The sequence below is a fragment of the Podarcis filfolensis genome, assembly GCF_964270895.1.
Source record: "Podarcis filfolensis genome assembly, chromosome: 13".
Lineage (NCBI taxonomy): Eukaryota > Metazoa > Chordata > Lepidosauria > Squamata > Lacertidae > Podarcis > Podarcis filfolensis.
The window spans coordinates 4,113,356-4,136,546 of NC_139615.1; the positions used below are offsets into that span (position 1 = coordinate 4,113,356).

The 23,191-nt window shown below is 48.9% G+C and overlaps 1 protein-coding gene across 2 annotated transcripts; it reads left to right on the forward strand.

The window, feature by feature from the left end:
- The first annotated feature begins 1,875 nt into the window (after positions 1–1,875).
- TNFSF12 (TNF superfamily member 12) lies at positions 1,876–21,255 on the forward strand. Of its 2 annotated transcripts, none has more exons than XM_083581208.1 (7): positions 1,876–2,315; positions 8,993–9,031; positions 11,227–11,311; positions 14,959–15,021; positions 15,654–15,689; positions 17,773–17,897; positions 19,693–21,255. In XM_083581208.1, exons 1-7 carry the CDS (start codon positions 2,139–2,141, stop codon positions 19,942–19,944), a joined length of 777 nt encoding a protein of 258 aa, XP_083437334.1. In that variant the 5' UTR covers positions 1,876–2,138; the 3' UTR covers positions 19,945–21,255. The 2 variants fall into 2 exon arrangements, with proteins under 2 accessions (XP_083437334.1, XP_083437335.1); XM_083581209.1 differs by lacking the exon at positions 1,876–2,315 and adding an exon at positions 5,420–7,811.
- Positions 21,256–23,191: the final 1,936 nt, after the last annotated feature.

The following is a 23,191-nucleotide window of genomic DNA, read 5'->3' on the forward strand; positions in this document are numbered from 1 at the left end:
GGCGGGCAGAAGTGAAAGCAGGAAATTGCCTGCTTTATTTTATTTTATTTTGCCCCTTTTCCAACTGGGATCTCTCTCCTGGGTTGATGGTCGTCTGAACGGAGCCGCTGCATGACCCGGGTTCGGTTCATGCTAGCGCAGGAATTGTGCATAAAAAATAATCCCAAAATAAAAGCATTTTTAAAAAATGAATTTTTTTTTCCGCGCTGTCCGCCCGCAGAGAAAGATTCAACCGAGAAGTAGGATAATTGTAACATTTGTAACTCCAAACTCCAAATCCTCACTTCGCAGGATGTATAGGAAAGTGACGCAATCGGGTTCCTATCACGACCTTTCATTCCCCTCTGACATCACTGTTGACAGCCTCCCCCCAATGCCACACACGTGTGTGTGTGTACACACGAGATGACACATGATAACACTTCCTGCATGGGACGGACTGTATTCCTCGAAAGCTATTGCCACCACTAAGCAGTTCCGCCTTCAAGGTGTTACAAGACTCCTCGCTGTTTCCGAGGTGACCCGTGCTTTATTCCGCGACGTTCACACGCCCAAAGCTAACACGTGTCGACGCCTCAACTTTAAACCTATACCTTGAAAAGAAGTGGAGCGGGAAAAGGCTCGATCGTTGATTCCCAAGTCCTGCGAGATCGCCCGCTTGGGCAGAAACTCGGGTTTGTTGAATTGACGTCCCACCCCGGCCGCTAAAAAAAACAAAACCCGTAACGTGTGAAGCTACATCCTCGCAAACCACCCCCAGGCAATCTAAGTACGTGTTGGGTAGAGGTGACGGAGTTACACACAACCAAGAGGGCGACACTCGCGCACGCGATCTCCTTCTTCGGGATGCGTTAACCTGCGGAACTCCCTGCTACGTGGTCCCCAGCAGCTCATTCCAGCCCGTCAGCTTCGGCTATCCAGAAGCTGCCAAGCTCTATAATGAATCGAAAAAAAATGTTGAAATATACATTTATAAAGAAACCAGAGGCCTTTCTTCTTGGAATAACAGATTTAGAATTGCCCGAGAAAGATGTTCAATTCTTTTTGTATGCCACAACTGCTGCCCGTATTTTGTTAGCTAAAAAGTGGAAAACCCAAGAATTACCAACGATAGAAGAATGGCAGAGGAAGATGATGGATTTTTCGGAGCTAGACGACCTAACCCGAAGAGTCCGCGACCAGGAGGAGGAGGAGTATCAGGAAGAGTGGGTTAAATTTAATGATTACTTAGTTAAATACGTTAAGTTAAATTAACTGAAAACAGTTTGCAGATACTTAATTGGCTTAGGAGTTTATTTATGTTAAGTGTCGAATTAATATGTTTCATTTCATAATGTGAAGATCTAAGGATGTTAATGTTTAAGTTAAATTTGATAAGAACCGTGATTTGGAAAACCGTTAAAAGGACATGCAATGAAATTCAACCAAGGGGAAGCGAGGAAGTCACTGAACAATGTTAATCAGTGTAATTTTCCATAAGGCTATGACTGATGTTTGTTTGTCTTATGTGTTTGTTTGTTTGTTTATAATGTTGTGAAAACCAATAAAAACTTTTTTGAAAAGGAAAAAAAGAGGGCGACACTCGCGCGCGCGCTCTCCTTCTTCGGGACGCGTTAACCTACGGAACTCCATGCTGCGTGATCAATCCAGCAGATCAATCCAGCCCGGCAGCTTCTATCCAAAAGCTGCCAAGCTGGGCCGGAAAAAAGCAGCCAGGCAGGAAGTCAATAGTTCTCCACCAGCATCACCGGCCCCTGGGCTTCGTCTCCATTCCCTAAGATAGATTGCCACCGAAGCTGGAGGCTCTACTTTGCGCGCTTGGAGTAGGCGGCGGCCGCGGCTTCCTGTGCCGGCGCCCCCGGCCGGGCCTGCTCCGCCCTCGGCGCGCCGCAGCTCCGGCGGGCGTTTCCTGTCCGGATGCTGCTGTTTTGGTGCTGCTGCTCCGCCTCGGCCTCTCGCCGCCGGGGCTGCTGCTGGCAGGCGGCCGAGCGCGGCCTCCCCTCGACGGCCTCGCTGTTGCTGCAGCCGCCGCCGCCGCCGCCTCCTGCTCGTTCTCCGGCGCCGCCTCTCCGTGCCCGGTCGCTTCCGCGCTTGCAGTCGCCGTTCGCCGGCCTGGTCCGCTCTCTCCTGCCCCGGCCATGGGGAGGCGCCGCCGGGCCCGGGAGCCGCCCGCCCGCCTGGTGCTGCTGGCGCTGGCGCTGGCCTCCGGCTCGGCGTTGCTGCTGGCCTCGCTCAGCCTCCTGCTGGCCGCCTGGCCCCGATCCAGCGCCCGCGCCGCCCAGCAAGAAGCGCCGCCCGCCGCCGCGGTGCCACAGGTGAGGGGCGCACGGCGAGCGCGCAAGGCTCCAAGCCGCGCGTAATGCCAGCGAGGCGCACGGAAAGGTCCTTGGGGAGGAGGAGGGGGGACCCAACTCGGGACCCCCCAGATCGCAGAGTTGCAAAGAGATTCGCACCGAGGGCGGCGAGGCGGACGGGCGGGGAGTAGCGGGAGGGAAGGCACCCTTAGGTGCAGCCACCAGCACCCATCAGGCGCAGCCAGGGCTGGGCGAAAGCAGCGCAGGGCGTGCGTCCGGGAGGGCTGAGGAATGCGCTCCGCTGTGCGCACTTTAAGTCGGCGATAATCCGGCCACCTGCTGTAAACGCAGGAGACCCGAGGCAGAGGGGAGGGGCGCCTGCCTTGGAAGATGCATATCTGCCAACAACACACACACACACACACACGTGTGACACTTTGGAGGTGAGCAGATTTATGGTTGCAGGAACTTTATCAGGCGCACAAAGAGTGATTCTGAACAGGCATTGCAGAGGGTTGAGGTGGATGATCTTTGGAAATCCCTTCCAGCTCTACAGTCCTGTATATAAATAAATGGAAGGGAGGAGGGAGATTGTAAACAGTGAGGCCAAGAGGCCGAGCGAGGCAAGAGCTCAAACGCAAAGCTCAAATATGCCCAAGATAAGCATTTGACAGCGAGCGATAAGGCACAACCTTATTAGCTTTGCCCAGCTATTTCCAATCCTGTCGTGGGAGAGGAAGAAATTAACTCAGTGGGTACCAAACTTTTGGGGGGACCATTGCTCCCCCCAACTCTGCAATTCTCAGATTCCAAACAGCAACGATTAATTGCTACCCAATTAAAACTCTTGAACTGCGGTGATTAATTTGACCCAGCAATTCCAGCTTGTGGAAGTCATTTACAACTCCGGTGCCCCACGCCTGCCCCCTTTGCCCCTTGGCAATCCCACTGCTGCCCGCCCGGGGGATGCTGCCTATTTTGGGAGGCCCAGCACTAACTGATTCCTCTGGAAATGGTGCAGGAGGCTGTCTGCACCTCCAGGGTCAGAGCAGAACAATGGGCATAAGATCTAGACCAGCCTTTGCCAACCGGGTGCCCTCCAGATGGGTCGGGGCTACGACTCCCCTCTGGAGGGTGCCCGGTTGGCAGAGCAGGCTGGTCTGTACCCAGCCAGTAAAGAGTGCAAAGATCTGCATTGCTGGGAAACATTCCTAGACCCCTGAGGCAAAGCACACTGTTTGCCGCCTTGCGGGCGTGCAGCACTTGACCACAGACCGCCACATGCCTGCCAACCCCTGCTGAGCCCTGGGCTGTGGGAAGAAGCCCAGTAGTTATTATGGTCTGCAGAGTGGGCATAACACTTCCTCCAAGTCCTTTAAATAGCTCTAAGTGGGTCATGTTCCCGCACCTTTCAGCAACCGCGGCGCGGCAGGCAGGAATTCAACCGGTGTAGCCTCTTCTCAGCACGCTGGTGCGTTGGGGAGAGAAACCGGGTGAAAGCAGGCGACCCCCTTTAACATACCATGCTTGAAACAACAGATGCATTTACTTAGAGAGGCAGGGTGGGGTAGTGGTTAGAGTACTGGACTAGGGCCTGGGAGAGACCAGGGTTCCAGATGCTAATCTTGACGCCTCTCATTTGTCTTTCCCTGTGCAAATGGCTCTGTTTTAATGCTGCCTTTCTCGCTCCTGCATGGCTGCGCTCAGGAGGGGTTTGCCGCAGATAAAACCTGAGGCCGCCCCAGCTGCCGGGCGCGAGGATGGGTTCGGATTCGGGTGGGGAGAGGTCACCCGAGAGAGATCTCCCCGCCCCCAGCCCGCCTTTCAGGTGGGGAAAGCGGAGAGCCTTCACAGCTTGGCCAAGCCCACCCAAGTGACTCAGTCGTTGGCCCGAGATTCGAACCTGGATCTTGCCAGAACTGCATGCTCTGAAAGCCTCTGCTTTTTCTCTGAGTGGATCTCTTTGAGGCAGCCTGGATTCTTTGACGACCTTGTGCCCTCCAGATGGTTCTGCCATGTACTAGTAATAAAACAGCCAGGCTGGGTTGGAGCAGCGGTTTTGGGGAAATGGACCCTTTTATTTGGAGCCGAAACCCCCAAATGAGTGGGGTGTGACGTGTGGTTCAGAGGTGAAGCCTCTGGTGCACCTTTTTCCCACCCCACCCGCTGGACCCACCCGCCCAACAGCTGGGCTGGCCCCCCTGAGGCTGGAGGCCGGCCTGTCCTGGCTGCCTCTCCGTAGCAACCTCCCGATCTTTCCCTTCCCAGGCCTTTGCAAATAAAAACAAAAAGCCATCGCTGAGTGCTCCCATCTGTTAGATTCGAACGAGGCCCAGTAGAGTCCTCAAAAACACACAGGCTGTGCTAAAGCCCCAGGATTCCTTTGCAGCCCTCCCACCTGTCTGCACATGCAAATAGCCTGGCTGCAGGATCAGACCCGTCTGGTCCAGCCCCCTGTTCTCACAGAGGCCAACCAGATGCCCCTTGTGGGAAACCCACAAAGCAGGATTCGAACTCTCTTCCCTCCTGTGGTTTCCAGCAACTAGTATGCCAAACAATTGCTGCATTCTACGATGGGCCCAGAAGCCCCCCAACCCCCTAGCCTTCCCCTCCTCCATGAATTTGCCCGGTCCTCTTTTTAAATCCATCCAAGTTACAAGAACTGATATTACGACGAAACATCAGGAAGAACTTTGGGACAGCAAGAGCCATTTAACGGTGGGATGCATTCACTCGCAATGTGGTGGGCTGTCTCCTTCCTTGGCGGTTTTTAAGCAGAGGTTGGGCGGCCATCTGCCATGGATGCTTTAGTTGAGATTCCTGCATCGCAGGGCGTTGGACTTGCAATAAACGAAAATCTGCGCTTATTCCCTTATGGGGGACATGAGAGCCCTTATAGAGTCCTTTGCAGGTTCTCCATCAGTCGGAGAAAATAACAGACGCCAGCCAGAGAATATCGAGAAGCAAAGCAGCTCATAAGCCTGATCTTTATTGATCTCTTGCAACAGGGTGCCCCCCTCACACGCAGGAAAGGAGGAGGACCCAGAACCAAGGTGTACCTGCCCTTATATAGACAGTTTAAATTGCCTGTCCTGGAGTCCAAGACCACCCCCAGAAATATCATACCTACATCACAGAAGAGGCGGTCTACAACAGAAATCTGAGTGCGTTGTTTACCTCCTGTCTGACAGGTCACCTGTTAATGCTCACTTGATTGGATACCCTGGGGAGCCTGGCCAGTCTTTTGTAATGATAAATACTTAGTTCCTGAGCCAGGTCACAGACTCACACCCTATTCATACACAGACATACCCTTAAGACAGGATTTGTGAAGGAAAAGACAATGGGGAGGCTTTTCCATTTTCCTTGACATTGCAGAGAAATCATTTGGTCAGTTTGGGAGTCAAAATGGTTTCCAGGCTGTTTTCCTGTGCTGCTTCAGACATGTGGTTTATATATTTATGTACGTGTTTGCTTGGTACATTTATTATATATATAAGACCTTAATTTTTATATTTCAGACTAGATGACCCTCGGGGTCCCTTTCCAACTCTCCGATTCTCCCGATTCTAAGTTGGTGGCCATCCCTGCCTCTTGGAATCCCAATAGTTTAACTGTCCTGATGATAAAAGGAGCACCTCAAATGCATTGTTTAATGTTTTCTCTTCTGTATGTGATGGCAAACGAGAGAGAGCTTCTGAGCATGCGCAGAGTTGTTTTACTTTAAAATAGAGCAATTGCGTCTTGCTCATCCTCCGCCCATGAGACGGGGACGGACGGACGGACGGACATTCTTCTCCAGGTCAAAGGTCACATCCTACGAAGTCTCATCTGGGAGTACTTTGCAAGAATGACCTCCTCAGTTAATGCAGTTGACTGGTTCTTTGGGAACTTTTCTTTTTTCTAATGGGATGAAGATGAATCTACATTCTGAAAATTACCATAAGAGACAGGTTTGCGTGGATGCGATAAGAAAACATACATTTCGCACAGTGCTTGTCTTTTCTGTGGTTTTTTTCTAGCCATACTGGACCAGAAATGTTCTAACTGACTGATGAAGGACACTGCTGCTTTTGGCCCTAAGATTCCCTCGGGCAAATCGTGGCATTGGCACTTGCAAGGGTATCTCTGAGCATGCTCTGAGTGCTGCGTGGCGACAGGTGTGGGCTGTGCACAACCCCGCTTCAGAAATTTGGAGTGCCGCCAAAGCTAGCCCTACTCAGGGTAAAATTAACAGGCCTTCCTGAGTTGTTGTTGTTGTTGTTTAGTCGTGTCCGCCTCTTCGTGACCCCCTGGACCAGAGCACGCCAGGCACTCCTGTCTTCCACTGCCTCCCGCAGTTTGGTCAAACTCATGCTGGTAGCTTCGAGAACACTGTCCCACCATCTCGTCCTCCGTCGTCCCCTTCTCCTTGTGCCCTCCATCTTTCCCAAGATCAGGGTCTTTTCCAGGGAGTCTTCTCTTCTCATGAGGTGGCCAAAGTCTTGGAGCCTCAGCTTCAGGATCCGTCCTTCCAGTGAGCACTCGGCTGATTTCCTTCAGAATGGAGAGGTTTGATCTTCTTGCAGTCCATGGGACTCTCAAGAGTCTCCTCCAGCACCAGAATTCAAAAGCATCCATTCTTCAGCGATCAGCTTTTTAAGATGCGGTCTAGGTTTGTCATTGCTTTTCTCCCACGAAGCAGGTGTCTTTTAATTTCATGACTGCTGTCACCATCTGCAATGATCATGGAGCCCAAGAAAGTAAAATCTCTCACTGCCTCCATTTCTTCCCCTTCTATTTGCCAGGAGGTGATGGGCCCAGTGGCCATGATCTTCATTTTTTTGATGTTGAGCTTCAGACCATATTTTGTGCTCTCTCCTTTCACCCTCATTAAAAGGTTTTTTAATTCCTCCTCACTTTCTGCCGTCAAGCTTGTGTCATCTGCATATCTGAGGTTGTTGATATTTCTTCCGGCAATCTTAATTCCGGCTTGGGATTCATCCAGCCCAGCCTTTCGCATGATGGATTCTGCATATAAGTTAAATAACCAGGGAGACAATATACAGCCTTGCCGAACTCCTTTCCCAATTTTGAACCAATCAGTTGTTCCATATCCAGTTCTAACTGTAGCTTCTTGTTCCACATAGAGATTTCTCAAGAGACAGATGAGGTGATCAGGCACTCCCATTTCTTTAAATTTGAGCGTGTCTGTTCTGCAGATTCTACAGCACTGCGCTCAATATCAGATGGTTTCCTATGTTCCTGAAATGGTGACTGGCCGTTCTCACACCTCCTCTCCCCCAAATGTACTCCCCACCCTGCTATTTCCCCCCTTCCTAATGTTCCCCTTGACAGCAGAGAGGAGGATCAGAAATGCTACTTTTAAGAAAGGCGTTAGCAGCCGGGATGTTGGGAGAGACGTGTTTTCTGGGTTTCCGGGGCAACCATCTCCAGGCTGAACTCCCTGCTCTCCAAAAAAAAGTACATCTCAGGGTTGCATTTTTGAACACTTCCCAAAACCGTCCTCTCCCACAGGTACGGAGCAATAAATCAGCCTGGAACTTTGCATCGCTATCTTCTTAACATCCCTGAGTTAAATCTGCAGAGTTATATATTGAAATAAAAAAAATTAATGTTCATAAATGCACCAAACAAGCACGTGCATATGTCTGGAAAAGCACAGGAAGACCGCCCTGAAACCATTTTGACTCCCCAACTGACCAAATGTTTTCTCTGCAAGGAGGGAGGGGGTGAGGCAACCTTCCCATCGTCTCAGGAATTGGGTAATCACCATCTCAAAGGAATGGGCAGACTAGCAGGAAAGGCAATCAGGTAAGGCATTATCAGATAACCTGGCAGACAGGGTAAAAAACAAGGCACTCGGATTTCTGTTGTAGACCGCCTTTTCTGTGATGTAGGTATGATGTTTGTGGGGGGTGGTCTTGGGTTGCACCCCTTCTGTGATGTATGGAGGGGTGGTCTTGAGCTCCAGGGCGGGCAATTTAAATGTCTATATAAGTGTGGGCACACCTTGGTTCTGGGTCCTCCTCCTTTCCTGTGTGTGAGGGGAGCAACAGTTCAATAAAGATCAGGCTTACGAACTGCTTTGCTTCTCAATATTCTCTGGTTGGCCTTCGTTCTTTTCTCTGACCAATGGAGAACCTGCAAAGGACTCACCCCCAGACACATCATACCTACATCACAGAAAGGGCGGTCTACAGCAGAAATCTGAGTGCGTTGTTTACCTCCTGTCTGGCAGGTTACCTGTTAATGGTCACTTGATTGGATAGCCTGGGGAGCCTGGCCAGTCTTTTGTAATGATAAATACTTTGTTCCTGAGCCAGGTCACAGGCTCACCCTTTTCATACACAGACATACCCTTAAGACAGGATTTGTGAGCAAAAAGACATTGGGGAGGCTCCCCCACCTCCTCCCTCCTTGCAGAAAAAATGTTTGGTCAGTTTGGACTTCAGGTTACAGACTCCGCTAACCCAGAAATACTACCTCGGGTTAAGAACTTTGCTTCAGGATGAGAACAGAAATCGTGCTCCGGTGGCGCGGCAGCAGCGGAAGGCCCCCTTAGCTAAAGTGGTGCTTCAGGTTAAGAACAGACCTCCGGAACGAATTAACCTGAGGTACCACTGTGTGTGTGTGTGTGTGTGTGTGTGTGTGACCTTAAATTTTTTATTTCACTTTTCTTTCTCTTTGGTCCTCAGGAGCTGCTGTCCGAAGATGACGCCGAAGAGCTGGACCCGGTATGTGGCTCTCTCGCAGGGGTCTGACCCAGTTGAACCTGCACGAGGGGTGTATGTTTGTTTGTCCGTTTCGTTTTGGAACAGCTCTGGAGCAGGGTTTCCAGAAAACCCCTTCTCCTCTGCAGCGGTTTCTGCCGGAAAACAGATTGTCTAAGGCCATGGGGAGGAACCAGGGGCCCTCTCTGGATATTTTCTGGAAAAGACTCCAGCTACCATCACCCTCCACCATGGGCCACGCCAGCTGGGGATGAAGGGAAATGGAGTCCAAGAACATCTGGGGGTCCCTGGTACAAGGGAACAGAGCCTGGCTGGATCAGGCCATGGTCCCACTTAGTCCAGCATCCCATTCTCACAGCGGCCACCCGGATGCCCCAAATGGGAAACCCACCAGCAGGATCCGACCCAAGAGCCCTCTCCCCTCTTGCGATTCGCAGAAATTGGTATTCAGAGAACTAATAATAATAATAATAATAATAATAATAATAATAATAATAATGCCATCCATTTGGGTGGCTTCCAGGAAAATATAAAAACGCAAGAGAACATCAAACATCAAATACTTACTGTCTCCGACCGTGGAGGCAGAGAACATCCATCCTGGCTAGTAATAATAATAAATTTTTATTTACCGTATTTTTCGCTCTATAAGACGCACCAGACCACAAGACGCACCTAGTTTTTGGAGGAGGAAAACGAGAAAAAAAATTTCTGAATCTCAGAAGCCAGAACAGCAAGAGGGATCGCTGCGCAGTGAAAGCAGCGATCCCTCTTGCTGTTCTGGCTTCTGGGATAGCTGTGCAGCCTGCATTCGCTCCATAAGACGCGCACACATTTCCCCTTACTTTTTAGGAGGGAAAAAGTGAGTCTTATAGAGCAAAAAATACGGTATACCCCGCCCTTCCTGGTTCAGGAAACCAGGCTCAGGGCGGCTAACAACAAATTTAAAACACTTAACTGATGCTACAAAAAAACCCAGCATAAAATACAGTATAAAGCGTAAATAACCATAAAATCAAAAATCAATTTAGTAGCTCTTTCCTCCGCCGTGAATTTATTGAAACCTCCTTTTTGCTGCCTCAAGTGGCAGGGAGTTCCATAGTTCAGCTACGCCTGAATCTTTCAACATTCAGTGTTGTTGGGTGTTCACGAATTCTCGCGTCATGGGAGAGGGGGGGAAGGATTCCTCTATCCCGTTTCTACGTTTTATAAACTCCTGTTGTGTCTCCTTTTCCTTGCCTTTTCCGCAAGCTGAAAATGCCCAAACTCTGTAACCTTTATTTGTGGGACAGCTGCTCCAACCCCTCGGTCATTTTGGACACCCTTTTCCCTGCCCCTCTCCCAACTCTACAGTAGCAGGTGGATGGATGGATTGCGCTGGGGTGAGGGTGCTGATTTTGGAAAAGAAAATGTTTGATCCAAATATTACCTGGTAATGGGACAGCATGCTGATGCCTCAGGTGAGCCTGGCACTGCCATCCTTTAGGGATTTGCTTTTTACAGAGAACCCAGATGCAGTGGTACCTTGGTTCTCAAACTTCATCCGTTCCAAAACCAAAGCGTTCCAAAACCAAGGCACGCTTTCCCATAGAAAGTAACGCAAAACGGATTAATCCGCTCCAGACTTTTAAAAACAACCCCTAAGACAGCAATTTAACATGAATTTTACTATCTAATGAGACCATCAATCCATAAAATGAAAGCAATAGTCAATGTACTGTACTATAAAATAAATAAGACAGTATTGTAGGTGATAAATATTTAAATAATTTTGTTCCCCTTACCTGCACAGATGATGGTCATTGTTTGGATGGGGGGCTTTTATCCATTTCCACAGTCACACAACCAGTCAATCAGTAGCTGAACTGGGTTCCACACAGTCACAAAAAACTAATTAACCGAAAAAACCTCAAAAACGCAAAATAAATAGCAAAACCAAAAGTGCCAAACTTAATCCGTTCCGAAAGTCCGTTTGACTTTCGAACTGTTTGAAAACCAAGGCGCGGCTTCTGATTGGTGCAGGCGCCCCGGAAATGATAGCCAACAGCCGCATCGGACGTTCCGCTTCCGAAAAACGTTTGAAAACCGGAACACTTAATTCTGGGTTTTTGGAGTTTGAGAAGCAAAGCTTTTGAGAATCAAGGTACCTGTAATTTCGCCTGCCCTCTGTGTCTTGCATTGTCCCTCTCTCCCTCTAGGTGGTGCTGTCTACCGGCTGGAGCAGCCAAGGCAAGTTCCTGCACCATTTTGCCCAGCAGGGGGCGCTGCGGCAGAGGAGACAGGGTGAGTGTCTCCCTCAATGGAGTGGACGGGGAGGGGAGCAGGCGAGGCACCTGATAGGCCAGGGAATGTGGCAGTTGTACAGGTGAAACTCGAAGAATTAGAATATTGTGGAAAAGTTCGTTTATTTCAGTAATTCAACTTAAAAGGCGAAACTAATATATGATATAGACTCGTGACATGCAAAGCGAGGTATGTCAAGCCTTTATTTGTTATAATTGTGATGATCATGGCATGTTGTTGTTGTTTAGTCGTTTAGTCGTGTCCGCCTTTTCGTGACCCACTGGACCAGAGCACGCCAGGCACTCCTGTCTTCCATTGCCTCCCACAGTTTGGTCAGACTCATGTTTGTAGCTTCGAGAACACTGTCCCACCATCTCGTCCTCTGTCGTTCCCTTCTCCTTGTGCCCTCCATCTTTCCCAACATCAGGGTCTTTTCCAGGGAGTCTTCGCTTCTCTTTTTTTTTTTTAATAATTTTTTATTAAAGGTTTTTATAATAATAACAAACATATAACAAATACATAAACAGACAAAAACAAAAACAAAACAAAAAAACATGTACCATTTCATGTCTTAATTTCTTATACCTTTCTTCCCCGACTTCCTCATGCCTCCCTTTTCTGTATTCCAAATTCTTATCAATTACTCAGCAAATCTTCCCTTATTTTAATTTAAATTTAATCTAATCTTCCTTATTCTCCTTGTCTTAACCCTTGCTAATAGTAACCGTTTACTTTCCAGTCCAACATCATTCTAACTTTCATTAATTTTGTAGTATTTCTTTAAATAGTCCTTGAACTTTTTCCATTCTTCTTGCGCTGCTTCTCTTCCCTGGTTTCGGATCCTGCTCGTCATTTCTGCCAGGCCCATGTAGTCTATCACCTTCATCTGCCATTCTTCCAGTGTGGGTAGTTCTTGTGTCTTCCAGTACTTCGCAATAAGTATTCTAGCTGCTGTTGTAGCGTACAAAAAGAAAGTTATGTCCGTCTTTAACACCCCCTGTCCGACAATACCCAAGAGAAAGGCCTCTGGTTTCTTGGAGAAAGTATATTTAAAAACCTTTTTAAGTTCATTATAGATCATTTCCCAGAATGCCTTAATCTTCGGGCACGTCCACCAAAGGTGAAAGAATGTACCTTCCTTTTCTTTACATTTCCAACATTTATTATCAGGCAAATGGTAAATCTTTGCAAGCTTGACTGGGGTTATGTACCACCTATATATCATTTTCATAATGTTTTCTCTTAGAGCATTACATGCCGTAAATTTCATCCCGGTGGTCCACAACTTTTCCCAATCAGCAAACAAAATATTATGACCAATGTCCTGAGCCCATTTAATCATAGCTGATTTAACCGTTTCATCTTGTGTATTCCATTTCAGCAACAAGTTGTACATTTTTGACAAATTCTTAGTACTGGGTTCTAACAATTCTGTCTCCAATTTTGATTTTTCCACCTGGAAGCCAATTTTACTGTCCAATTTAAACGCTTCATTTATTTGATGATAGTGCAGCCAATCTCTCACCTTCCCTTTTAATTTCTCAAAACTCTGCAATCTCAATTTATCCCCTTCCTTTTCCAAAATTTCCCAGTATCTTGGCCACTTCGACTCCATGTTTAACTTTTTAACTGCCTTAGCTTCCATTGGCGACAGCCACCTTGGAGTTTTATTTTCCAGCAGATCTTTATATCTAATCCAAACATTTAATAGTGCTTTTCTGACAATATGGTTTTTAAAACTTTTGTGTGCTTTAACCTTGTCATACCACAAATATGCATGCCACCCAAAAATGTTATTAAAACCTTCCAAATCCAAAATGTCTGTGTTTTCAAGAAGTAGCCATTCTTTCAGCCAGCAGAAAGCTGCCGCTTCATAATAGAGTTTAAAGTCTGGCAGGGCAAACCCCCCTCTTTCCTCAGGGAGTCTTCTCTTCTCATGAGGTGGCCAAAGTCTTGGAGCCTCAGCTTCAGGATCTGTCCTTCCAGGGAGCACTCAGGGCTGATTTCCTTCAGAATGGATCAGTTTGATCTTCTTGCAGTCCATGGGACTCTCAAGAGTCTCCTCCAGCACCAGAATTCAAAAGCATCCATTCTTCGGCGATCAGCCTTCTTTATGGTCCAGCTCTCACTTCCATACATCACTACTGGGAAAACCATGGCTTTTACTATACGGACCTTTGTTGGCAAGGTGATGTCTCTGCTTTTTAAGATGCTGTCTAGGTTTGTCATTGCTTTTCTCCCAAGAAGCAGGCATCTTTTAATTTCGTGGCTGCTGTCACCATCTGCAGTGATCATGGAGCCCAAGAAAGTCAAATCTCTCACTGCCTCCATTTCTTCCCCTTCTATTTGCCAGGAGGTGATGGGCCCAGTGGCCATGATTTTCCTTTTTTTGATGTTGAGCTTCAGACCATATTTTGCACTCTCCTCTTTCACCCTCATTAAAAGGTTCTTTAATTCCTCCTCGCTTTCTGCCATCAAGGTTGTGTCATCTGCATATCTGATGAAAACCCCAAATTAACAATCTCAGAAAATTAGAATATTAAATGAAATCAGCAAAACAAGGGCTGCAAATAGAGCAATATTGGACCTCTGAGAAGTAGAAGCATGCACATGTACTCAGTACTAGGTTTGGGCCCCTTTTGCATCAATTACTGCCTCAATGCGGCATGGCATGGATGCTATCAGCCTGTGGCGCTGCTGAGGTGTTATGGAAGACCAGGATGCTTCAATAGCAGCCTTCAGCTCTTCTGCATTGCTCGGTCTCATGTCTCTCATCTTTCTCTTGGCAATGCCCCATAGATTCTCTATGGGGTTCAGGTCAGGCGAGTTTGCTGGCCAATCAAGCACAGTAGTCCCATGGACATTGAACCAGGTTTTGGTACTTTTGGCAGTGTGGGCAGGTGCCAAAGTCCTGCTGGAAAATGACGTCAGCATCCCCATAAAGCTTGTCTGCGGAAGGAAGTATGAAGTGCTCCAAAATCTCCTAGTAGACAGCTGCGTTGACCCTGGACTTAATGGAGCACAGTGACTAACACCAGCTGATGACATGGCTCCCCAAATCTCTTTTCTGATGAGAGCAGCTTTTGCATCTCATTTTGAAACCAAGGATCTAGAGTCTGGAGGAAGAACGGGGAGGCACACAACTAATCCAGAATGCGGCAGCTAGACTGGTGACTGGGAGCGGCCGCCGAGACCACATAACACCGGTCTTGAAAGACCTACATTGGCTCCCAGTATGTTTCCGAGCACAATTCAAAGTATTGGTGCTGACCTTGAAAGCCCTAAATGGCCTCGGTCCAGAAGGAGTGTCTCCACCCCCATTGTTCAGCCTGGACACTGAGGTCCAGCTCCGAGGGCCTTCCCTCCCTGCGAGAAGCCAAGTTACAGGGAACCAGGCAGAGGGCCTTCTCGGTGGTGGCACCCGCCCTGTGAAACACGCTCCCAACAGATGTCAAGGAAACAAACAGCTATCTGACTTTTAGAAGACATCTGAAGGCAGCCCTCTTTAGGGAAGCTAATGTTTAATAGGTTATTGTATTTTAGTGTTTTGTTGGAAGCTGCCCAGAGTGGCTGGGGAAACCCAGCCAGATGGGCGGGGTATAAATAATAAATTATTATTATTATTATTATTTCTCCCCATTTCACAGCTGCCAAAGGCAAGCGTTCCCGGCCTCGGAGACCCAGCAGTGTCTCAGCTGCGCACTACGAAGGTGAGAGAACGTGTGGCATGCTCCCTTGCGCCTTGCGCCCAGATCTGGCCCCACACAGCCCACCTGTCGGGGGAAGAAAGTGGGGACCCTTTCCACAGCCCCCCCTGCTTTTATTTCATAGAATCATAGAATCATAGAATCATAGAGTTGGAAGAGACCACAAGGGCCATCGAGTCCAACCCCCTGCCAAGCAGGAAACACCATCAGAGCACTCCTGACATCTGGTTGTCAAGCCTCTGCTTAAAGACCTCCAAAGAAGGAGACTCCACCACACTCCTTGGCAGCAAATTCCACTGTCAAACAGCTCTTACTGTCAGGAAGTTCTTCCTAATGTTTAGGTGGAATCTTCTTTCTTGTAGTTTGGATCCATTGCTCCGTGTCCGCTTCTCTGGAGCAGCAGAAAACAACCTTTCTCCCTCCTCTATGTGACATCCTTTTATATATTTGAACATGGCTATCATATCACCCCTTAACCTCCTCTTCTCCATTTGGAAGGGACTGCTTTGGGTTTTTTGGGGGGGGTCTTCTTTCTCGCCAAACGGTGCTTCTCGCACCCTCAGGAACCCACTCACGGTCCCCTAGAGAACCCAGGAGTCCTGCCTGACCCCCGTCTTTTATTTTTATTATTTCAGTGCATCCCACCGAAGGACGAGCTGGGATTCAGGCAGGTAACACTTCTTGGGCTGGGGCTTCTGTAATGGCTGGGAGGGGAGAAGAGGGGAAGGCTTCTGAGACCCTGTCTGCACCCTAATAATAATAATAATAATAATAATAATAATAATAATAATAATAATTTTATTTATACCCCACCCTTCCTGGTTCAAAAACCAGGCTCAGAGTGGCTAACAACAACTTTAAAACACTTAATTATAAAAGCAGCATAAAATACAGTATAAAAACATGAATTAACAATAAAATTCAAAAATCAGGGCTAGCTGGCTGAATTGGTCCTACTTGGGCCAGCGAGGAGGCCAGGGGAGAATTAGCTGTGGGGTCTCAGAGTGGGTGATCTTCATAAAAAGGGGAGGAGGAGGGAAGAGTAGGGAAATAAAAGATCAGGCTGAATTCAAATTAAAGGCCAGGCGGAATAGCTCTGTCTTACAGGCCCGGCGGAAGGAGGTTAAATCCTGCAGGGCCCTGGTCTCCTGGGACAGAGCATTCCACCAGGTCGGAGCCATCACTGAGAAGGCCCTGGCCCTGGGGGAGGATAGTCTGACTTCCTTAGGGACCTCTAAACTATGATTATTCATGGACCTTAAGGTCCTCTGCAGGGCAAACCAGGAGAGACCGTCCCGTAGATACGAGGACACTAAGCAGGCCACTTTAAACAGTCATGGCTTCCCCCAAGGGATTCTGGGAGCTGTAGTTTGATAAGGGTGCCGAGAGTCGATGGAAGACCCCCTATTTTCCCCTCACAGAGCTACAGTTCCCCGAGTAGTTTAACAACCAATCCCTCTTCGCAGGGAATTCTGGGAAACGTAGGTCAGGGAGTGGAATGGGGCCTCCTCTCGGCGCCATAACAAACTACAGCTCCCAGAATCCTTCGGGGGAAGCCAGGGGTGTTTAATTAATGTGGTACGATACTGCTTTAAACGTGTAGTGAAAATGGGGCCTAGGTAATATTTCAACAGGACTTCCAAAGTGGGGATTTTTATCCCGGGATACATCTGCATCAAGTGGGATTGTACCACATTAAACCGTCAAGGTTTCCCCCCTCCCAAGGGAACCCTGGGAACTGTAGTTTGCTAAGGGTGCGGAGAGTTGATAGGAGACCCTGTTCCCCTCGCAGAGCTATAATTCCCTGGGAAGAGGGATTAACTGTTAAACCTCTCTGAGAATTGTATCTCAGCGCCTTTGGCAAACTACAACTCCCAGGGTTCTGTGGGGGAAGCCACGGGCGTTCAGAGGGGTATCAAGGCACTTTAAATGTACGGCTGTGAATGTGTGTGTGTGTAGTTTTTTTAATATCCACAAATATTTTACTGTATTTTCGCTCCATAAGACGCACCTAGTTTTTGGAGGAGGAAAACAAGAAAAAATATATATTCTGAATGAAACAGTGGGTGTATGATTTTTGCGGTTCATTCTGTGGCCACAGACATGTGATCTGATGGTGAATTTGGGGTGACCCAATGCAAAAATCCTGAGGATCCACGTGGATCCGTTCTCATTTTTTATATATGCAGTTGTTAAAAAAGGTAAAGGGACCCCTGACCATTAGGTCCAGTCGTGGCCGACTGGGGTTGCAGCGCTCATCTCGCTTTATTGGCCGAGGGAGCTGGCATACAGCTTCCGGGTCATCTGGTCAGCATGACTAAGCCGCTTCTGGCGAACCAGAGCAGTGCACGGAAACACCATTTACCTTCCCGCCGGAGTGGTACCTATTTATCTACTTGCACTTTGTGCTTTTGAACTGCTAGGTTGGCAGGAGCAGGGACTGAGCAACGGGAGCTCACCCCGTCATTGCGGGGATTCGAACCGCCGACCTTCTGATCGGCAAGTCCTAGGCTCTGTGGTTTAACCCACAGCGCCACCCGCGTCCCTATATGCAGTTGTTACATACATACATATACACGTATGTGTGTGTGTATGGCACCATTCACATAACAAAAACTACTGTAGATATTTTATCAAAATTTTCAAAAGCGGGACCCCGCTGGGAAATCTAACCAAAGGGGGGTAATTTGGAGAGATGCTTTTCCAGCCACAAACTCCTCAACCGTTTCCTTCTCCCCCCACCCTGCCCCATAGATGCCGACGGGACCATCCGCGGGTGGGTGGAAGCTAAACTCAACACGACGAGTCCCCTCCGTTACGACAGCAGCCGGGGCGAGTTCAGGGTGGCCAAGAGGGGCCTGTATTACCTATACTGCCAGGTGAGGGCTTGAAAAGGTAATCTGGGGCCAGGGAGGGGCCAGGTGGTTTTTGGGTTCTTGGGGGGGGAGGAAGCGGAGACTTGTGGGTAAAAAGAGCAAGGCATCCTGGGAAATGATGAACTTTGGTTCTTGGGGGGGTGGGGAGACGGAGAAAGAACATTTCCCAAAGTTTTCGGTATTGATCTCCCGGGGTCGGTGGGGCTGCGTAGAGGTGAATAAAGGTCTAGAGGCCAAAAGGGGGTTTACGAGACTCAGCAATAAAGGGCACGAGCATGTACAGAGTGCCCCTGTCTGGCCAACCCTCCATATCCCATCTCTTTAGGTGAGATAAAAATATCATTATTTTGACCTATTGCACTTCCTTTTTTAAATACACATTTTATTATTGATAGCTAACGGTGACGAGTGATTAATGTGAATTCTAAATACAGTTGTCATTTTTCCCGTCAAGGCCCTATTTCATCATGTGTTTCCTGGCGACTTTCCGCACAGCTAAATAAAATGACTTTTATTTTTAGTGCTCTGTCGGCGCTAGATCGAGGCAACCCATCCCCAAGTGAGAAAAATAAATGAGCTTTGAAAGAACTACTTTAAAAAAAAGAAAAGCTTTCTCCAACCTAGGTTGCTCTGGATATTTTGGACTATAATTCCCATCAGCGGGTCCAAAGAGCAGCCCGGGTTAGAGAAGGCTGACTTTAAAGTACAGTGGTACCTCGGGTTACATACGCTTCAGGTTACAGACTCCGCTAACCCAGAAATAGTGCTTCAGGTTAAGAACTTTGCTTCAGGATGAGAACAGAAATTGTGTTCCAGCAGCACAGCAGCAGCAGGAGGCCCCATTAGCTAAAGTGGTGCTTCAGGTTAAGAACGGTTTCAGGTTAAGAACGGACCTCCGGAACAAATTAAGTACTTAACCCGAGTTACCACTGTGCTGACATTTCTTGACTTCTTTCTGGTTGCGAGTTCGGACTGCGAGCAAGGATTTGGATTGGGGCTGGTGACAGGTGTAGGTTAAGCCGATCAAGGGGTTAGCTGAACTCAGAGGTTTGGGAAACAACAACAACAACAACAATTTATTATTTATACCCCGCCCATCTGGCTGAGTTTCCCCAGCCACTCTGGGTGGCTCCCAATCGAGTGTTAAAAACAATACAGCATTAAATTTCAAAAACTTCCCTAAACAGGGCTGCCGTCAAATGTCTTTTAAAGATAAGATAGCTGCTTATTTCCTTCACATCTGAAGGGAGGGCGTTCCACAGGGCAGGTGCCACCACCGAGAAGGCCCTCTGCCTGGTTCCCTGTAACCTCACTTCTCGCAGGGAGGGAACCGCCAGAAGGCCCTCGGAGCTGGACCTCAGTGTCCGGGCAGAACAATGGGGATGGAGACGCTCCTTCAGGTATACAGGACTGAGGCCGTTTAGGGCTTTAAAGGTCAGCACCAACACTTTGAATCGTGCTTGGAAACGTACTGGGAGCCAATGCAGATCTCTCAGAACCGGTGTTATGTGGTCCCGGCGGCCGCTCCCAGTCCCCAGTCTGGCTGCCACATTCTGGATTAATTGCAGTTTCCGGGTCACCTTCAAAAGTAGCCCCACGTAGAGCGCATTGCAGTAGTCCAAGCGAGAGATAACCAGAGCATGCGCCACTCTGGCAAGAGTTCAGGCAGCTGCCTGCGAGGGATTCTTTAGCTGAGATTCCTGCATTGCAGGGGGGGTTGGGCTGGATGGCCTTTGGGGGTCCCAGACAATTCTGCGATTCTGAGCTTATTCTCCGTGTCCCCCGTCCCCCTTGCCAGGTCCATTTCAACGAAGGGAAGACCATCTACATGAAGCTGGACATCATGTTGGACGGTGAGCTGGCCCTGCGCTGCCTGGAGCAGTTCCCCCCCACCAGCTCCGGGCCCCAGGACCCCGAACTTCGCGTCTGCCAGGTCTCCGGCCTGGTCCTGCTCCGGCCCGACGAGTCCATCCGGGTCCGCACCATTGCCAACGTCCGCCTCAAGGCTGACCGTTACCTCACCTACTTCGGTCTCTTCCAAGTCCACTGAGACGAGGGGCGCTGGGGATCCGTCGAGAGGGAGGAGCTGGATGGTGCGCCCTCGCCCTTCGGGGAGCCGGATGTGGGGGTTCGGAGAGGAAGGGGGCAGGAACCACTACGGACTCGATTCCTGCGTTGTGCGGGGTTGGACTGGATAACCCTTGGGGTCCCTTCCACTTCTATTGGACTAGGACTCCCTGCGTTCCGTCTTCCGGCCTTCCTGGCTCCCAGATCGGAGCAGCGCCGACAATTCGTTCCCCCTCCGCTCCCGATCTGGAACTTCCTGTTTTGGTCCCGCTAAAAACGCCTCGGTCCATTTTTGCGGGGCGGAAAAGCTGCTCACCCCGCTGCGGCCAGAAGGCGCCTTGCCACCCGTCCCAGGCTTGGTATCCCGTCGTTGCGAACAGGTGGGCCTCCGCCATTGCGATTTGTGATTCCTGCGTCGCATTGCCGGGGTTGGTCTGGATGACCCTTGGGGTCCCTTCCAACTCGATGAAAACAGAAGCCACAAACCAAAAAAAGAGAAAGGAAAGAGGAACTGGTTCATCTGCATGGGCTCCCTAGACGGTCGCTGCCTTTCCTTCTGGGAATTGTATTTTTCGCTGCTACACTTCTGCCTCTGCCGGGATCTGTGCCTTCCTAAATTTACGACGCCTCGTGTTTCCTACGTTATTTTGCTTTGTTTTCCGTTTCGTTTTCCAATTTTGTTTCTTGGAAGCTGCTGGGTGTTTGCCGTGGGTTGGGCTAGACGCCCCCCCAAAAAACTCTGCAATTCTACGATTGTTTCAAAAGCCGTCCTGCTAGCACGGAGAGAAATAGACGCTGCTGAGGACCCTGCCAGCTTCAGCCCTTCTGACATATATACTGCTTCATGCCATGCGCAGTATATAACGCAAAGTTTAGAGGCACATCTTGTACATAGAGACTGCAGTTCGGGCAGCGGCCAGCAGGAGGCGACAAAGACACCCACAGGAACAGGAAGCGGCCTGCTTTGATGGATCCCGCCCATTCCAGCCAGTCGAGGGCCAATGGGATTCAAAGAAGCTTCCCATTGGCCGCGGAGAGCAAAAGGGGATTTTTCAAAGGACAACGCATAGGCTGACGTCTCTGTCCCTGCAGATAGATAGATATACAGTATAATCTCTGCTAGCCAGTGCCGGACTTGGATAGGGGAGGAGGGTCTGTTCCTGATGGACGGGAAGAGATGCTGCTGTTACATTACCTGTTCATACCTGGGGCAGTGGGAGGGGCTGGGGTTTTAATGACCTGTTAATAACAGAAGAAAAGCCTTCTTTTTAAAAAAATAACATGAACATGTTTATTTCCTTTTCAGTCGCAAAGTGGGGCACACAAACACGCATAGCTTAGTTCTCAGACCTTACCCCCCAGGCCAAAGTCCGTTTCGGGGACCTAATCCCGCCCTGTGGCTGTTTATTTCCTGGGGTAGGTAAAACCCTAAAAAAAGTTCCAACAACTCCAATCTTAAAAAAAAGGCCAACAGCTTTGGTTGGCCCTCTGGTCAGCCCTCACGGCCCTTCACTTCATCAAATCTGGCCCTCTTTGAAAAAAGTTTGGACACCACTCAAATAGGATGAGGTTGTTCCAAATGCCTCAGACCCACACGATTTGGAGCTTCCGAGTGCTATGGAGCAAGGGCAGAGGGCATTGCAGGGGATTGGGCTAGATGGCGCTTGGGTACCCTCCTAACGCTGCAATTCCATGTCGCCGCCTCATTACAGAGCCCCACATTTTAGGGGGGCAACAGGGAGGATTCATGGCTGATTGTCTCCAGTCGTCCGCAAGGGATTCCCACGCAGCAGGGTTGATGTTTCCGGCCTTGGTTGTCGAATTTGCAGACCTATTTGCAACGTGGAGTTGGCCTGGCAACAGGCCTGGTGTCTGAAGCCAGCTCTCCACAGAGCACATCGGTGGGGATCTTGCCATCTTCCATTCTGTAGGAACATGCTGAGAACATGGGTTCAGGAGAACACACTGAAATAAAAAAATTAAGGTTGTATATAAACCACAAGTCTGAAGGAGCACAGGAAAACAGCCCGGAAACCATTTTGACTCCCAAACTGACCAAATGTTTTCTCTGCAAGGTCAGGGAAAATTGAAAAGCCTCCCCATTGTCTTTTCCTTCACAAATCCTGTCTTAAGGGTATGTCTGTGTATGAATAGGGTAAGCCTGTGACCCGGCTCAGGAACTGAGTATTTATCATTAGAAAAGACTGGCCAGGCTCCCCAGGGTATCCAATCAAGTGAGCATTAACAGGTAACCTGCCAGACAGGAGGTAAACAACACACTCAGATTTCTGTTGTAGACCACCCTTTCTGCGATGTATGTATGATGTTTCTGGGGGTGGTCTTGGACTCCAGGGTGGGCAATTTAAAATGTCTATATAAGGGCAGGCACACCTTTGTTCGGGGTCCTCCTCCTTCTCCTGCGTGTGAAGGGGGCACCCTGTTGCAAGAGATCAATAAAGATCTAGCTGCTTTGCTTCTCAATATTCTCTGGTTGGCCTCTATTCTTTTCTCTGACCGATGGAGAACCTGCAAAGGACTCTATAAGGGCTCTTGTGTCCCCCATAAGGGAATAAGGGCAGATTTACCGGTACGTTTATTACAACACCTTTCTTTGTGACTCTTTCTTTGAGGCTCTGTCCTGCCAGGTGACGCCTCTTTGCTTTGTTGTTAAACTGCCCCGATGGTGATGGCAGTTTGGAGGATGGCGAAGGGGTGGAATACCCTATCTTTGTTCCACAAGTGGGGGGAAAGAAACTCTTGCAGATAAACCTGAGTGCGTTATTTACTCTTGTTAAAAGAAAAAACTGCCCCTTTCCCTTATGGGGTATTCCGGAGCCCATATAGAGTCCTTAAGTGGGTTACCTATCAGTAGGAGAAAATAGCAGAGGCCAACCAGAGTATATTGAGAAGCAAAGCAGCTAGTAAGCCTGATCTTTATTCAAGGAACTGTTGCAACAGGTTCCTCACTCAGGAGGAGAACCCAGAACAATGGTGCACAAGCCTTTATATAGACTCTAGAAATTGCCCACCCTGTAGCCCAAGACATCATGCATACATCACAGAAGGAAGCGGTCTACAGCAGAAATCTTGTCTGCCAGGAGACCTAATAATGGTCACTGACTGCATTACCAGGGCAGCCTGGCCATTCTTTTGTGGTGGTTAATACTTTAGTTCCTGAGTCCAGGTCACAGGCTCACACTATTCCTACACAAATACGCCCTTAAGACAGG